This window comes from Engystomops pustulosus, chromosome 2, assembly GCF_040894005.1.
Source record: "Engystomops pustulosus chromosome 2, aEngPut4.maternal, whole genome shotgun sequence".
In the NCBI taxonomy this organism is placed as follows: domain Eukaryota; kingdom Metazoa; phylum Chordata; class Amphibia; order Anura; family Leptodactylidae; genus Engystomops; species Engystomops pustulosus.
The window spans coordinates 14,529,147-14,548,121 of NC_092412.1; the positions used below are offsets into that span (position 1 = coordinate 14,529,147).

An 18,975-nucleotide genomic window follows, 5' to 3' on the forward strand; every position below is an offset into this window, starting at 1 on the left:
AGGGCAGTTTATAGTTTGCTCAGCTTCAGGGCAAAGACAAGAAGAGGTTATTCTCCACCCACTTCATTGCTGCTGATGAAGATTTGTGACAAGTAGCTTCAGAACATAAAATGCCATAACTCTGCTTGTTTTTAAAGGGGGGAATGCATATGACAATTTGATAAAAATCACTTACACTTTAAAAGCCATATTAGGTATCCTGCACAATACTCCCAACAGGGGTCACCCATGATATCTTTTGTACCTCGTGCCCACCCCCTCAGTATCCCAGTTGCGATATCAAGTTTAAGGAATAATGGGATACACAAACAATGTCTTAATATCCCAGTATATTATGGAAAAGGTTCTTTATACCAAGGATGTGCCCAGGTATGAGGGGTAAGATGTCACCATGGCAGTGATATTGCACGCCCTGGTACACATCATGGTGTTGGAGTATTTGGTTCTAAGTCCAGGTGCTGCTCAGAATCAAGGAGTTGGTTACAGTAACGACCTTGATCTTCCGCTATGCCCACCCTGCGAAAATCCCCTATGACCCCAAAGACAGAGTAAGGAAGGCGCTTGGAGGTCATAGGGTAAAATGGTATTAGAATAATATCTGTGCACTCAGTCTGCCACATGAGGAGAGCACCCGGACAAGTTGTAGCCCTGGCATTGCGGACATTCACCTCTCCCTCAATCCTAGAGTGATGGGTCAGCTAAGACAAGCTCCAGCAGGAGAGGTGACCAGGGGTGTGGAGGGTTCACAGGGTCATAGACAGGGTATGAAAGTGTCTGCTGACATCTATGGCTCCAGCACCGTCCACAGCCAAGACTATTAAAAGATTCATCTAATACCCGGAGCGTGGGAATCAAGGGCAGCAGTTGGCTAACATCTACAGGGAGCCTACTGCCCTGGGCATCACCCACTAGATGAGGCATGAACTGAGAGAGTCGGGTGCCATGGTTCCAATATATGTGCCAGGGTCCGCTGGACCTCTACCCTTTTTATGTAATCATATAATGCAGTACGGGTGACCCCCCTGTACGAGGTATTTATTCATCCATCAAAAATCAATTGTGATAAACCAGGAACACTTAATCATAGATCCAGGCACCGTGACTTCGGTATCTTCTTATATTTCTTATTCATGGCCTCCTTCCTTCTAAAATCAACTTTTAAAATGATGTTAATGAGCCAAATGAGATCTGGGGACGTTACCAGAGCCTCTCCGTGCTGTTACACTGTCTCTCTCGACCTAATATATTCTCACCACAGAAGAGGAAGTTTCAGCACATGGGGGGAGGGGACAGTGTAACGGCCTGTGAATCTGCCGCAAACAGGGACAGGTAACACACCCAGGAGCTCACCAGTCTCATTTGCATAATCTTAAAAGTTGATTTTAGAAGGAAGGAGACCACGCATAATAATTATAGGAAGATTACCACAGTCACAGTGCCTGGATCCCTAAGGGTGATGGCAGACCTAAATGTTCACCCTAAATGTTCATCAAGTGATTCAGAAGTCCAGCTACCTACTTTACTGCTGTCTGCAAAGTCTCAGTGGATATTTGTTTACATCTCTGAACACTGATGAATAGGAGGAGCTGCAGCAGGAGATAATGACTCATCCTGCTCCTTCCCCTTGTCCTCTCTCTGTCAGTGATCAAAGAGACAGAGTGGGTGACATGCAGAGGGCAGCATGGAGAGAACAGGGAAAGGCTGAAACTCTTAAAGGAGGTAAAGACACAGGTGCATGTACATGCAGAGATTTATTGAAAAGTGGCCAAACCCTTTACATTGGGCCAACTGTTCGGAGGACAAAAGATGATGGCAAGATGAGCCGACCTAGAGAATCGGACCCTCCGCCATCCCTTCTACATTATCAGGATATAGGGATTGGTAGAAGACTTGATAATCTCACCCACAGTCAGATTTGTACCTCATAAGATTAGCGCCACTTTTCATCTGCGTTCTGGCTTCAATTTAGCAGTTTCCGTTAAAAAAAAATGGATGAATAATTTGTTCATTTTTTTCCTGTTGACTATTATTTTCAATGGACTTGTATTCCATGGTTTCCGATTTTTCATCTCCTGTTATGACTTCTGTTATTTGAGCGGATAATTGGAATAAAAAAAACGGATGGCTATAAAATAATTAAAAACGGAAACTGACACTAACGGAAAGCAACGTATCTGGTAAAGGTAAGTGTTCCACTACCTCCCAGGACAATATGAGGATAAAGTGTGGGTACCCCAGGTAGCCAGAGTCATGTATTGATGATGTCATCATCACGCGGCGGAGGCAGAACGGTGGAGCCGGGAGCCGATGGCTGATTCACTACTGCGCTCAAACACGCAGGAGGAGGAGGAGGAATTGGATAACTCCTTCCTTTATCATTCCCATTCCTCAATAATCTGCTCCTGGATTTGGTTCCAAAATCCTTCAGGAAAATCTGCACTAAAATGCTACAACAATTCCTGTAGTGTCTTCAGCCGGTGGAGGTGAACCTCCGCTATGCACCCAAATCATCTGGGATCCAGCAGGACAGTCCCTAATTTTAGGGTCTATCACGTTGTTCTGGGTGGGGGGCAAATGTAATAATGTCTGAAACAATAAACGCAGCAAAAGACCTGGACCCTACACCTGCCCTATAGCCGGATACTGACCCCCACCCCCGCCCCGCAGGTGATTGCCCTCAGCTGGAAGGATGACATGGCCGCTGATTATCCTGGGAAGCTCAGATCCGTAGGACATGAGTGCAGCTCTGTAGGAGTTAATACTGTGCAAGGCTGGGTCTCTGCAGGATTTTGGGGTGAGTGCAGTTCAGGTCTACAGGATTTTGGGGTGGGGTCAGCTTAGGTCTGGGGATGGTGGGTTGAGTGCAGCTCTGAAGGTGTGAATTCAGTTCAGGTCTAGGGCTCTGTAGGATTTTGGGGAGAGCCCAGCCAAGGTCTGTAGTATTTTGTAGTGAGTGCAGCTCTGCAGGAGTGAATTCGCCTCAGGTCTAGGGCTCAGCAGGACTCTGGGGTGAGTGTAGGGCAGGTCTGTGGCTAGGCACGATTGTGGGGTGAGTGCAGCTCTGCAGGAGTGAATTCGCCTCAGGTCTAGGGCTCAGCAGGGCTCTGGGGTGAGTGTAGGGCAGGTCTGTGGCTAGGCACGATTGTGGGGTGAGTGCAGCTCTGCAGGAGTGAATTCGCCTCAGGTCTAGGGCTCAGCAGGATCGTGGGGTGAGTGTAGGGCAGGTCTGCGGCTAGGCACGATTGTGGGGTGAGTGCAGCTCTGCAGGAGTGAATTCGCCTCAGGTCTAGGGCTCAGCAGGGCTCTGGGGTGAGTGTAGGGCAGGTCTGCGGCTAGGCACGATTGTGGGGTGAGTGCAGCTCTGCAGGACTGAATGCAGCTGCTGGATCCTGCCAAGTGTCCAACATCTTGGCTAAAGATTAATGTAGATGTCAGTCCGCACTTTGCCCCTCGGAGAAGAACGTTGAATAATTCTCCACTGTCTTTTCCCGACTCTGCAGATTCTGTCAGGGATAAGAGAAGGAACAGGTGCTCTGCGTGATCCCCGACACCTGGACACGGAGCCCCTGGTAACCTACCTACACAAACCCCTGGCAACCTACCTGTCCGAAACCCAGCAAAGCACACCTGTTCCCCTGACACCAAAACCCTTAAATCAGCTGATCCATTGGGTCCTATATTGCGCTCCTGATACTTGGCACCGGACCAACCTACCTGCTCCCACTTTTTACCCACATCCTGGACTGACACTGTAAGGTAAGTACCATCATATATTACAATGTATGTGTTCACAGTGCCACCACTACCTCTATTTGTGGTCCGTCACAAATAGAGATTCCCGAATTATCCGGGCCCTGGAGTCCCGGGGGCCACAAAGCTCCTCCGACACATCACTAGATGTTATTAATTATTCATACGAGTCCTACTTATTGTAGAAAAGCTGGGTCATCATTATCAACGTGGCCGCCCCCTTGTAGTGATCACCCAGCTTTCCCAGGCTCCTGAATGTCACACTGGTCTGTATATGCAGTAATTTAGGATTGTGGAATAGAGGCTGAATACTCAGGGGGTGCAGGAAAGCTGGGTGATAACTGATTTGTCCGCCATTGCAGGGATGGAGATGTCGCTCTGCTTTTCCAGGCTCCTCAGTGTTAAACCAGACTAGGAAGAGTGATACAGGATTAAGGAATATAACTATAGGCCTGACCACTCAGGTGCAGGAAAGCTGGGTGATTACATTTATCACAGCGAGGGGGGTGTTGCCCTTTCCATTAATCCTCACTAAACTAGATAATACAGGAACGTTGAATGAAGTTATGTATAACTATGGAGACTGACCACTCAGGGGTGTGGGAAAGCTGGATGATTACATCAGATCGTACCTTTGTCATATCATGGTGCAGAATTATATCATGTAGCATAACCGTGTACAGATGATTATTACACCACTATATGTTCAGCAGACTAGAACCATGCTGACCTGCATCCTCCTCCTGACTGCCGCATCCTTCATATCTGCTGCCAAAGAGGATTACATGAATGTGTGTATAGACGGGAAACATCACAAGACCGAGCCTGGACCTGAGGATTACCTACATAATAAGGTGCAAGAGCGGAGGATTACATCTACTATAATACTGCCCCCTATGTACAAGACTATAACTACTATAATACTGCCCCCTATGTACAAGAATATAACTGCTATAATACTGCCCCCTATGTACAGGAATATAACTACTATAATACTGCCCCCTATGTACAAGAATATAACTACTATAATACTGCCCCCTATGTACAGGAATATAACTACTATAATACTGCTCCCTATGTACAGGAATATAACTACTATAATACTGCCCCCTATGTACAAGAATATAACTACTATAATACTGCCCCCTATGTACAAGAATATAACTACTATAATACTGCCTCCTATGTACAGGAATATAACTACTATAATACTGCCCCCTGTGTACAAGAATATAACTACTATAATACTGCCCCCTATGTACAGGAATATAACCACTATAATACTGCCCCCTATGTACAGGAATATAACTACTATAATACTGCCTCCTATGTACAAGAATATAACTACTATAATACTGCCCCTATGTACAGGAATATAACTACTATAATACTGCCCCCTATGTACAAGAATATAACTACTATAATACTGCCCCCTATGTACAAGAATATAACTACTATAATACTGCCCCCTATGTACAGGAATATAACTACTATAATACTGCTCCCTATGTACAGGAATATAACTACTATAATACTACCCCCTATGTACAGGAATATAACTACTATAATACTGCCCCCTATGTACAAGAATATAACTACTATAATACTGCCCCCTATGTACAAGAATATAACTACTATAATACTGCCCCCTATGTACAAGAATATAACTACTATAATACTGCCCCCTATGTACAAGAATATAACTTTACAGATCATAGGGGACATATAAAGATATATTACACTACAGTCAGGAGTGAGGGCTCTTTCTCAGAGCTGACTTTCTGTACAATGTGTCAGTTCTGTCCTGTGTCTCTGTGCAGTGCTCTCCGTGGAAGGACAAGTCGTGTTGTACTGCAAACACCTCTCACGCTGCGCACACTGATGTGTCGTATCTGTACAACTTTAATTGGGATCACTGCGGTATTATGTCGGATCTGTGTAAGACCCATTTCATCCATGACACGTGTTTCTACGAGTGCTCCCCCAACCTGGGGCCCTGGATTGTGCAGGTGAGGGGTGCACGGGGGTCCTACATGAGGGGGATAATGGATTTATTATAAGAAAAATGAATTAATCTTTCAATGTTACTGGGACATAAAAATGGGTTTGGGAGCAGCTTTGGTTGGGATTGGAGTATAGATCAGCCTAGTTTTGGATGCAGCTTCAGCTGTGACTTGTGTCTAATGAATAAACAAATATCAGAAATGGATTTTCTTCTATAGTTGTGTGATCAGCTTTGGGTGTGACAGGAGCATAAAGAAGTGGTTGAATAGCAGAATTTTGGGCTCCTCTTTGGATGTGAGTGGAGTATAAGTGAGTCTTGTGTGCCCAGGTGGACCAGACCTGGAGGAAGGAGCGCATAGTGGACGTGCCGCTGTGTAAGGAGGACTGTGAGTCCTGGTACAACGACTGCCAAAACGACTTCACCTGCATGGACAACTGGCACATCGGCTGGGACTGGTCAACAAGTGAGTAAGCGCTCTGCCCGCTCCTTTCTGGCCGCTCTGCCCAACCCTTGACACATCCTCTGCCCACTTGTCCCATGTCACTCTGTCCACTCATCCCCCTGACACTTCCCCTTCTTCTCTACCCAGCCCCTGGCACATTGGGCTCTGCCGCTCTGCCCGCTCGTCCCCTGAAACCTCCCCTTCTTCTCTACCCAGCCCCTGGCTCCTCTGCTGCCACACTGCGCAGCTCCTGACACGTCCTCTGCCTGCTAGTCCCCTGCCGCTCTGCCCGCTCATCCCCCTGACACCTCCTTCTTTTTTACCCAGCCCCTGACACATCCTCTGCGCACTCATCCCCTGCCACTTTTATATATTTTCCAGAGATAAATCGGTGCCCGCAGGGGAAGCCGTGCCGGCGCTTAGGAGACGTTTTCCCGTCTGCCAAGGATTTCTGTGAGAAGGTCTGGAGTAATTCCTACAAGTTCACGGATTACGAGAGGAGCAGCGGCCGCTGTATGAGGCTCACATTCGATAACGATGACGTCACCCCCAACGTGAAAGTGGCCGAATATTACGCCGAGCTAAAGGGCGCCGCCCACAATCCTCGCCTGGCGCTGACCATCATCCTGGCGCCAGTCTTTACACTGTGGACGGTGTGAGATGGCGGAGACTTCCCCCCTCGGTATATAATGTGCCGATCCTGGGACTATACAGCTCGGGATTGGCTATCTCTGATCATGTGATCAATCCCCGCTGCTCACTGCTCCCGCCCTACAGGATGGCGTCTGCCCAGAGATATAGAGGACTGTCCCTTTAATTTCTCTCATCACTGATGTAAATGTATCAGAGAGCTGGGATCTGTATATTAAAGGGCCATAGCCTCTAATAACACGGTGTCTAGAGATCGAAGGGTCAAAACCTGCTGGAGGGCAAGAGGGGGCAGATTCAGAACACTATGGTACGCACTTTAAGGGGTAACACCACTCCTACCTTTCCCTCCCCAAAAAGGGAGGTGGTGGACCTCAATAGGTTCTGATATTGCTGATCGCAGGAGTGGTGGCAGGCAGGATAGTGGGGGACCCCCTACTCCTGCTCACTGGTGGGGGCCCTGAGACTCGTGCCCCAGGTGCTCTCCCTATAATCTAGCCCTGATCTTGATATATGATACCCAGAAGCCATGGGGGCACAGAGGAATCTATAAAGGGAGAATTGAGTGGGGATGCAGAGGGGCCTAATTTAGGAAAGTAGTAGAGCATCGGGCAGGGTACATGTACATATACTAAGGGTACATAATGGGTAGAGTACTCCCCAGTGTACAGGTGTATACTGAGGGTGAAGACAAGTCACGTAACGAGTTATATTTGTTGTGGTATTTGGGGGGGGTCCTGTAAATGTAACCAAACAGGGGCAAGATTTCAAAATTGCTCTCTCTCCGTTCCTGTAGAGCCTCATTCATAGATCTACAGGAAATAACTAAAATGTCAGGAAGGTGGAATATGTCATAAAATACACATTGGATCGAAAAACTAAAAATATACATGTTAAATACCATCCAATAATATCAAACTCCGACCCCTATGGGGGGGGGGGGCTATAAAATCTTAAATGGGAATGCACATTTTTTATTGCAGAATTGGATTCCCAAGGAAAGATAACATTGACTTAAATTATGATTCGAGTTTTTTCATTGACAGATGGCGCTGTAATCACCAAAATGGGTAAAATGGGGATTTCTCAAGAAATTGGATTTTAGATTACAAAACAAACGTGTGTGACAAATATTTCTAAAAAAAAAGTTGACCCTATATTTTCACCCGCCGGGTACTTGAGTAATGCAAATGCTCTCACGCATTGGGGGAGGGTGTAATGTGAGTCCCCGCCCTCTCACACATCGGGGGCGGATGTATTGCCAGTCCCCGCCCTCTCACACATCAGGGGCGGGTATATTGCCAGTCCCCGCACTCTCACACAAGGGGCGGTGGGTGTAATTCGAGTCTCCACCCTCTCACACAAGTGGAATGCAAGTCCCCGCCCTCTCACACATTGGGGGCGGGTGGAATGTGAGTCCCCGCCCTCTCACAAATCGGAGCTGGGTGTAACGTGAGTCCCTGCCTTCTCATACATCAGGGGCGGGTGTAATGTGAGTCTCCGCCCTCTCACACATCAGGGGCGGGTGTAATGTGAGTCCCCACCCTCTCACACATCAGGGGCGGGTGTAATGCGTGTCCCCGCCCTCTCACACATCAGGGGCGGGTGTAATGCGAGTCCCCGCCCTCTCACACATCAGGGGCGGGTGTAATGCGTGTCCCCGACCTCTGAAATTGAAAAAGACCAAAGAAGTCAAATCAATGTCATTTTTCCTGGGGAATCCGAATCTGCATTAAGAAAAAGGGGAGTTACCATTTAGGTTTTATAATTTGCCCCCAGCCCCACCCTCACATCCGATCTGTGTATGTGTATTGGTATTCCACCGTCCTGACCCTTTTGTTACTGTGGGTGAGGACACAGCCCGAAGAAACTGCTACACAGAAACAAACCCTCAGCTGGATCAGGACGGGTTTTCTGGATAAGATTCCTTCCATTGCCAACAAGCAGAAATGTTGATAACCGGAGGCTTTTCTCTCTATTGTCACTGTGGGCAGGTAGGTACAAAGTCCTGCGCAGGGACTGCGGAGCTGAAAGGGTTAATGTGAGGGCTGATTCTTTCCTCCTTGTAATAATTAACCTGCAGCTTTGTGACTGTGTACACAGAGGACTGTGCTACCACCTAGAGGCCACATACAGACCTGCACACAATGGTGGTGGTGGTGGGGGGGGGGGTTACTGGTTGGGAGGTCCCCACAAGTATCCTGCATCCTGGAGGTGGGGAAGGGTTAATGGATGTGGCCCTGGTGGTCAAGGGAGGGAATATATAATATTTAATTCAGTCTTTTCGGAACCTCTGAGAAGCATCTGGAGGGCGTCCTCCCCTCATTCATGACCGATCTGTCCGTGTGTGGGATAAGGCTTCATGCACACGGGGGCGACTGGTCACGTATCGCCATTCACAACGCAGAGAGACGCTGGGCATGCGCCACAACATGCATGCGCCGCAAGAAGAAGGCAATGGGGGCAGAGTGAGCCGATATCTGTGCAGCTTGTCATGTACATTACACTCCTGCGGACAACCAGACCCCAGACCCCAGACCGGGCAATAAGTAATACTCCAGGCTGGAAAACCAATAATACAGACCTCAGACGTTACTATGAATCGTAAAAAACGTAACCAGGCAATAAGTAATAATACAGACCCCAGACCTGGTAATAAATATATAATACAGACCCCAGACCTGGTAATAAATATATAATACAGACCCCAGACCTGGTAATAAATATATAATACAGACCCCAGACCTGGTAATAAATATATAATACAGACCCCAGACCTGGTAATAAATATATAATACAGACCCCAGACCTGGTAATAAATATATAATACAGACCCCAGACCTGGTAATATATATATAATACAGACCCCAGACCTGGTAATAAATATATAATACAGACCCCAGACCTGGTAATAAATATATAATACAGACCTCAGACGTTACTATGAATCGTAATAAACGTAACCAGGCAATAAGTAATAATACAGACCCCAGGCCTGGTAATAAATATATAATACAGACCCCAGACCTGGTAATAAATATATAATACAGACCCCAGACCTGGTAATAAATATATAATACAGACCCCAGACCTGGTAATAAATATATAATACAGACCCCAGACCTGGTAATATATATATAATACAGACCCCAGACCTGGTAATATATATATAATACAGACCCCAGACCTGGTAATATATATATAATACAGACCCCAGACCTGGTAATAAATAGATAATACAGACCCCAGACCTGGTAATAAATATATAATACAGACCCCAGGCCTGGTAATAAATATATAATACAGACCCCAGACCTGGTAATAAATATATAATACAGACCCCAGACCTGGTAATAAATATATAATACAGACCCCAGACCTGGTAATATATATATAATACAGACCCCAGACCTGGTAATATATATATAATACAGACCCCAGACCTGGTAATATATATATAATACAGACCCCAGACCTGGTAATATATATATAATACAGACCCCAGACCTGGTAATAAATAGATAATACAGACCCCAGACCTGGTAATAAATATATAATACAGACCCCAGGCCTGGTAATAAATATATAATACAGACCCCAGACCTGGTAATAAATATATAATACAGACCCCAGACCTGGTAATAAATATATAATACAGACCCCAGACCTGGTAATATATATATAATACAGACCCCAGACCTGGTAATATATATATAATACAGACCCCAGACCTGGTAATATATATATAATACAGACCCCAGACCTGGTAATATATATATAATACAGACCCCAGACCTGGTAATAAATAGATAATACAGACCCCAGACCTGGTAATAAATATATAATACAGACCCCAGGCCTGGTAATAAATATATAATACAGACCCCAGACCTGGTAATATATATATAATACAGACCCCAGACCTGGTAATAAATATATAATACAGACCCTAGACCTGGTAATAAATATATAATACAGACCCCAGACCTGGTAATAAATATATAATACAGACCCTAGACCTGGTAATAAATATATAATACAGACCCCAGACCTGGTAATAAATATATAATACAGACCCTAGACCTGGTAATAAATAGATAATACAGACCCCAGACCTGGTAATAAATATATAATACAGACCCCAGGCCTGGTAATAAATATATAATACAGACCCCAGACCTGGTAATAAATATATAATACAGACCCTAGACCTGGTAATAAATATATAATACAGACCCCAGACCTGGTAATAAATATATAATACAGACCCCAGACCTGGTAATATATATATAATACAGACCCCAGACCTGGTAATAAATATATAATACAGACCCCAGACCTGGTAATAAATAGATAATACAGACCCCAGACCTGGTAATAAATATATAATACAGACCCCAGACCTGGTAATATATATAATACAGACCCCAGACCTGGTAATAAATATATAATACAGACCCCAGACCTGGTAATAAATATATAATACAGACCCCAGACCTGGTAATAAATATATAATACAGACCCCAGGCCTGGTAATAAATATATAATACAGACCCCAGACCTGGTAATAAATAGATAATACAGACCCCAGACCTGGTAATAAATATATAATACAGACCCCAGACCTGGTAATATATATAATACAGACCCCAGACCTGGTAATAAATATATAATACAGACCCCAGACCTGGTAATAAATATATAATACAGACCCCAGACCTGGTAATAAATATATAATACAGACCCCAGGCCTGGTAATAAATATATAATACAGACCCCAGACCTGGTAATAAATAGATAATACAGACCCCAGACCTGGTAATAAATATATAATACAGACCCCAGACCTGGTAATAAATATATAATACAGACCCCAGGCCTGGTAATAAATATATAATACAGACCCCAGACCTGGTAATAAATATATAATACAGACCCCAGACCTGGTAATAAATATATAATACAGACCCCAGACCTGGTAATAAATATATAATACAGACCCCAGGCCTGGTAATAAATATATAATACAGACCCCAGACCTGGTAATATATATAATACAGACCCCAGGCCTGGTAATATATATATAATACAGACCCCAGACCTGGTAATATATATATAATACAGACCCCAGATCTGGTAATAAATATATAATACAGACCCCAGACCTGGTAATATATATAATACAGACCCCAGACCTGGTAATATATATATAATACAGACCCCAGACCTGGTAATAAATATATAATACAGACCCCAGACCTGGTAATGTATATATAATACAGACCCCGGACCTGGTAATAAATATATAATACAGACCCCAGACCTGGTAATGTATATATAATACAGACCCCAGACCTGGTAATAAATATATAATACAGACCCCAGGCCTGGTAATAAATATATAATACAGACCCCAGACCTGGTAATGTATATATAATACAGACCCCAGACCTGGTAATAAATATATCATACAGACCCCAGACCTGGTAATATATATATATAATACAGACCCCAGACCTGGTAATAAATATATAATACAGACCCCAGACCTGGTAATATATATAATACAGACCCCAGACCTGGTAATAAATATATAATACAGACCCCAGACCTGGTAATAAATATATAATACAGACCCCAGACCTGGTAATAAATATATAATACAGACCCCAGACCTGGTAATATATATATAATACAGACCCCAGACCTGGTAATATATATATAATACAGACCCCAGACCTGGTAATAAATATATAATACAGACCCCAGACCTGGTAATATATATATAATAGAGACCCCAGACCTGGTAATATATATATAATACAGACCCCAGACCTGGTAATATATATATAATACAGACCCCAGACCTGGTAATAAATATATAATACAGACCCCAGACCTGGTAATAAATATATAATACAGACCCCAGACCTGGTAATATATATATAATACAGACCCCAGACCTGGTAATATATATATAATACAGACCCCAGACCTGGTAATAAATATATAATACAGACCCCAGACCTGGTAATATATATATAATACAGACCCCAGACCTGGTAATATATATATAATACAGACCCCAGACCTGGTAATAAATATATAATACAGACCCCAGACCTGGTAATATATATATAATACAGACCCCAGACCTGGTAATACATATATAATACAGACCCCAGACCTGGTAATAAATATATAATACAGACCCCAGACCTGGTAATAAATATATAATACAGACCCCAGACCTGGTAATAAATATATAATACAGACCCCAGACCTGGTAATAAATATATAATACAGACCCCAGACCTGGTAATATATATATAATACAGACCCCAGACCTGGTAATAAATATATAATACAGACCCCAGACCTGGTAATAAATATATAATACAGACCCCAGGCCTGGTAATAAATATATAATACAGACCCCAGACCTGGTAATATATATAATACAGACCCCAGGCCTGGTAATATATATATAATACAGACCCCAGACCTGGTAATATATATATAATACAGACCCCAGATCTGGTAATAAATATATAATACAGACCCCAGACCTGGTAATATATATAATACAGACCCCAGACCTGGTAATATATATATAATACAGACCCCAGACCTGGTAATAAATATATAATACAGACCCCAGACCTGGTAATGTATATATAATACAGACCCCGGACCTGGTAATAAATATATAATACAGACCCCAGACCTGGTAATGTATATATAATACAGACCCCAGACCTGGTAATAAATATATAATACAGACCCCAGGCCTGGTAATAAATATATAATACAGACCCCAGACCTGGTAATGTATATATAATACAGACCCCAGACCTGGTAATAAATATATCATACAGACCCCAGACCTGGTAATATATATATATAATACAGACCCCAGACCTGGTAATAAATATATAATACAGACCCCAGACCTGGTAATATATATAATACAGACCCCAGACCTGGTAATAAATATATAATACAGACCCCAGACCTGGTAATAAATATATAATACAGACCCCAGACCTGGTAATAAATATATAATACAGACCCCAGACCTGGTAATATATATATAATACAGACCCCAGACCTGGTAATATATATATAATACAGACCCCAGACCTGGTAATAAATATATAATACAGACCCCAGACCTGGTAATATATATATAATAGAGACCCCAGACCTGGTAATATATATATAATACAGACCCCAGACCTGGTAATATATATATAATACAGACCCCAGACCTGGTAATAAATATATAATACAGACCCCAGACCTGGTAATAAATATATAATACAGACCCCAGACCTGGTAATATATATATAATACAGACCCCAGACCTGGTAATATATATATAATACAGACCCCAGACCTGGTAATAAATATATAATACAGACCCCAGACCTGGTAATATATATATAATACAGACCCCAGACCTGGTAATATATATATAATACAGACCCCAGACCTGGTAATAAATATATAATACAGACCCCAGACCTGGTAATATATATATAATACAGACCCCAGACCTGGTAATACATATATAATACAGACCCCAGACCTGGTAATAAATATATAATACAGACCCCAGACCTGGTAATAAATATATAATACAGACCCCAGACCTGGTAATAAATATATAATACAGACCCCAGACCTGGTAATAAATATATAATACAGACCCCAGACCTGGTAATATATATATAATACAGACCCCAGACCTGGTAATAAATATATAATACAGACCCCAGACCTGGTAATAAATATATAATACAGACCCCAGACCTGGTAATGTATATATAATACAGACCCCAGACCTGGTAATGTATATATAATACAGACCCCAGACCTGGTAATAAATATATAATACAGACCCCAGACCTGGTAATATATATATAATACAGACCCCAGACCTGGTAATAAATATATAATACAGACCCCAGACCTGGTAATAAATATATAATACAGACCCCAGACCTGGTAATAAATATATAATACAGACCCCAGACCTGGTAATAAATATATAATACAGACCCCAGACCTGGTAATAAATATATAATACAGACCCCAGACCTGGTAATAAATATATAATACAGACCCCAGACCTGGTAATATATATATAATACAGACCCCAGACCTGGTAATAAATATATAATACAGACCCCAGACCTGGTAATATATATATAATACAGACCCCAGACCTGGTAATATATATATAATACAGACCCCAGACCTGGTAATAAATATATAATACAGACCCCAGACCTGGTAATATATATATAATACAGACCCCAGACCTGGTAATATATATATAATACAGACCCCAGACCTGGTAATAAATATATAATACAGACCCCAGACCTGGTAATATATATATAATACAGACCCCAGACCTGGTAATATATATATATATATAATACAGACCCCAGACCTGGTAATATATATATATAATACAGACCCCAGACCTGGTAATATATATATATAATACAGACCCCAGACCTGGTAATATATATATAATACAGACCCCAGACCTGGTAATATATATATATAATACAGACCCCAGACCTGGTAATATATATATATATAATACAGACCCCAGACCTGGTAATATATATATATAATACAGACCCCAGACCTGGTAATATATATATAATACAGACCCCAGACCTGGTAATATATATATAATACAGACCCCAGACCTGGTAATATATATATAATACAGACCCCAGACCTGGTAATATATATATAATACAGACCCCAGACCTGGTAATATATATATAATACAGACCCCAGATCACACAATTATTAAAAGCTAAGACCTAGACAATGATAATACAGACCCCAGAATGGAAAATAAACAATAATAGAGACCCCCATATCAGACAATGAGAACTAATACCTGTCCAGATAATATATAATGATGCAGACCCCAGACCAGATAATAAATAAATACAGACCTCCAAAGGGTTGTACTAACTAACAGGACCGCTCAGCAATATGGGGAATGGGGGTCGTGTTCTCACTTGTGGGTGAAGTGACGGGTTGAGCGTGTGCCGGTCCGCACCATATAGTTATATGGGAGCATCGGAAATTGTCAGGTACAGTTCTCGGCTATCTTGGACGCTCACATAGACAGCCAATGTAAGTGCTGGAGATTCCTGAGCGCTGTCCTCAGCAATTTCAGACCATTCCATACATGAGGTCCTGCCAGTGGTGTAACTAGAAGCTGATGGGCCCCAGTGCAAAGTCTGTGCCAGGCCCCCGACTATAATGTATGGTTTATAGTAATAGTCTTCTCATATGGGAAAGTGACACCTTATGGGCCCCCTAAACCTCTTGGGCCCAGGTGCGACCGCAACCTCTGCACCCCCTTAAGTTACACCCCTGGGCTATATACATTGTACAGCAGTAAGCGCTGTATGGAGAGAGCTCACGTATCGGTGGGTGTCTGCTGTATTACAACTGCTGGTAGCTGCCACGGCCGGTGCTGGCACCAATCACGCCAGACAACCTATTATGTGCCACGGTCAGCACCTAACAGCAGCACCTAACAGTGCTTTACATGGGCAACGCCCCCCTGTGATGTCATCAGAGAGCGCCAATCAGCGCAATGACAGTTGGGAGCCTGTTAAAGGTCCCACAGCTGTGATTGGCCAATCGATATTACAGTCTGTAATATAGAGGCAGTATATTGTATGAGTGATCAGACCTAGAAGAGTTATAAAGTGCTTGGGGGGGGGGGGGGGGCCTTCAAATTTTTGAAAAAAGTTTTGAAAATATTAATGAAATTAAGAAAAATATTAAAATTCTAACCGCCCCACTTTCCCTAGAAAACATAAAAAATAAACACGTAAAATTCGTAAACATTTTGGCTATCGACTTGTCCCTAAATGTCTGATTTATCTGATTATTACTTGCAACACATAAACATTTAAAGGAAATCTACCACCAGGATGAAGGATTGTAAACCAAACACACTTACATGCTGGTGTGTGTCCCCTCTGGCAGGATCCGCTCTTCTTGTAGCTCCTTATGCCCTTGTGTTTACGAAATAAAGGTTTTAAAAATTATGCAAATGAACCTGGGGGGCTCCAGGCTCCATTGTCATCAATGGAGCCCAGAGCCCCTCACGTTCTTTTACATAATTTTTTTAACTTTTTTTTTTTAAAAAACCACAGCTCAAAGAAGAGCAGAACCTGCCACAGTAAGCCCACACTAGCATGTAAGTGTGTTTGGTTTACTATCTTTCATCCTGGTGGTAGATTTCTTTATATAAAAAGTTATCAAAAGATCATACAATCCCCATAATGGTATCAATGAAAACGTCAGTGCCTCCCGCAGAAAGTAACCCCTCGCACCGCTCCATAGACTGGACTATGAAAAAGTTATTGGCGTCAGAATATGGAAAAACAAAGATTTTTTTTTTCCTTTGGACTGAAGATTTTTATTTTTTAGTATTAAAACATAATAAAACCTATGTAAATGTATCACTGAGATTGTGCCGAACCTACGGATAAAGGGGAGCTGCTTTTTGGATCACAGAGGTAAAAATGTAAACACAATGGGGCACATTTACTTACCCGGTCCTGTCACAATCCCCGATCCGGACTGTCCGACGAAGGTGAAGTCCGGCGCCATTCACCAAGATCATGCGCCCGATGTCCTGCATGTGTCGCTTCCCCGCTCAGGTCCCCGGGGTTCACCTTCTTCTTCCCGGTGCATGTGAGTGCATGTCTTGCGACACGATTTGAGATGTTAAATCCCGCAGGTTGTCCAAATCCGTCGACCACGGCCCCTGATTTGTGTGATGAAGAGGGAAGAGGGGAGAGAGAAAATGGAAACGCAAAAAAGGAAAGGGTTAAAAAAAAAATTACCTTAAAAAATTCGCAATACAGTTATATAAATCCTGAATCGGTGACATTGAAAGTAATTTACACTAAGGAGAAAATCCTCTTACAGTAAAAGTGAGGACTGAGGTGGGGAGCAAAAAAAGGCTGAAAATGGGCCAGTACCACAGGGGTTAAGTTACCGGACAGAACGTTCTGGCCGTTACTTTTCAAATTCGACGTTCGGTTTATGAAGTGATTTGTCTTTTGTAATGTACAGAATAACGGACGTCCCGACTCCAGTGTGAGCGGCGGCCCCGGGAGCAGTTCCGCTGTGCAGACACCGGGGGGCGCTGCGGGGGTGTCCGGGGAGGAGGCGGCGGAGGAGGAGGAGGAGGAGGTTGTTGCCGTTTCCTCTTTCAGGCGGGTGGCCGCAGGATGGGGCTCCGGTTACTGGCAGTGCCCTGTGCCCGGTGACTGCGGCCTCCTGTGTGCCGGGCGGAGGTGCCGCCCCGTGTCGGGTCACTTGTGCCGCCCGGATACTTTGTAACTTCTGCCGGAGACTTGTTACCACTTTTTAACCCCCTCCACCCCGGGGGGGATTTTACTTTGTGTTTTTTTTTTCTCTCTCCACATTTTGTGTTTTGGGGATTTTGTTTTTCCAGTTTTTTTTATTCTAATAATTTTTGGATTCACTGTTGGATTACGTATTCTTCTACGCTTCCCAGATAATATGGCGTCGAGCTGCGGCGCGGTTCCATCTGCGGTGATCGCCGCGGCTAACATGGCGCTGCCCTGGTATCACCGCGACCTGAGCCGGGCCGCCGCCGAGGAGTTACTGGCCAAGGCTGGACGAGATGGCAGCTTCCTGGTACGAGACAGCGAAAGCGTCACCGGAGCCTATGCCCTGTGTGTGCTGTGAGTATCCTGGAGAATGGCGCAAAGGAGGGCGGATAGTGGAGCGATAGTGATACACGTAACATCCCGCGCCAATGAGTTACTGATTATCACATTAGAATATTACTCATAATACCGCAATTACGTATCAACATGGCGGTTATTTACAGCGCATGCGACCTGTATATATTGGGCTACCAAACCACATATATATATATATATATATATACACTGTATATACTCAAGTATAAGCCGACCCAAGTACCATATATACTCGAGTATAAGCCTAGTTTTTCAGCACAAAAAAATGTGCTGAAACCCCAAACTCGGCTTATACTTGAGTAAAAAAAATACAGGTCTTACCAGGTTTTTGTGGT

At 43.2% G+C, this 18,975-nt stretch overlaps 2 protein-coding genes across 4 annotated transcripts in view; both read left to right on the plus strand.

The window, feature by feature from the left end:
* Positions 1–2,674: 2,674 nt before the first annotated feature.
* FOLR2 (folate receptor beta) lies at positions 2,675–8,680 on the plus strand. 3 transcript variants are annotated; one of them, XM_072133775.1, is made up of 6 exons: positions 2,675–2,794; positions 3,501–3,756; positions 4,461–4,604; positions 5,571–5,759; positions 6,083–6,218; positions 6,579–8,680. In XM_072133775.1, exons 3-6 carry the CDS (start codon positions 4,473–4,475, stop codon positions 6,854–6,856), a joined length of 735 nt encoding a protein of 244 aa, XP_071989876.1. In that variant the 5' UTR covers positions 2,675–2,794; positions 3,501–3,756; positions 4,461–4,472; the 3' UTR covers positions 6,857–8,680. The 3 variants fall into 3 exon arrangements, with proteins under 3 accessions (XP_071989876.1, XP_071989874.1, XP_071989875.1); XM_072133773.1 differs by having other exon boundaries at positions 4,464–4,604; XM_072133774.1 differs by lacking the exon at positions 2,675–2,794 and adding an exon at positions 2,987–3,009 and having other exon boundaries at positions 4,464–4,604.
* Positions 8,681–18,091: 9,411 nt separating this feature from the next.
* INPPL1 (inositol polyphosphate phosphatase like 1) overlaps positions 18,092–18,975 on the plus strand; it is a 44,970-nt gene continuing 44,086 nt past the window's right edge. Inside the window, exon 1 of the mRNA XM_072133768.1 lies at positions 18,092–18,619. Within this exon, the coding sequence (XP_071989869.1) occupies positions 18,435–18,619 (185 nt within the window). The 5' untranslated portion in view covers positions 18,092–18,434. The remainder of the gene's footprint in view (positions 18,620–18,975) is intronic.

Coding starts and splice junctions, on each gene's coding strand:
- FOLR2 (XM_072133775.1), top strand. CDS start 4,473: ATGCTGACCTGCATCCTCCTCCTGACTGCCGCATCCTTCATATCTGCT. Junction 5,760..6,082: donor TGGGGCCCTGGATTGTGCAG/GTGAGGGGTGCA, acceptor TTGTGTGCCCAG/GTGGACCAGACCTGGAGGAA. Junction 6,219..6,578: donor CGGCTGGGACTGGTCAACAA/GTGAGTAAGCGC, acceptor TATATTTTCCAG/AGATAAATCGGTGCCCGCAG.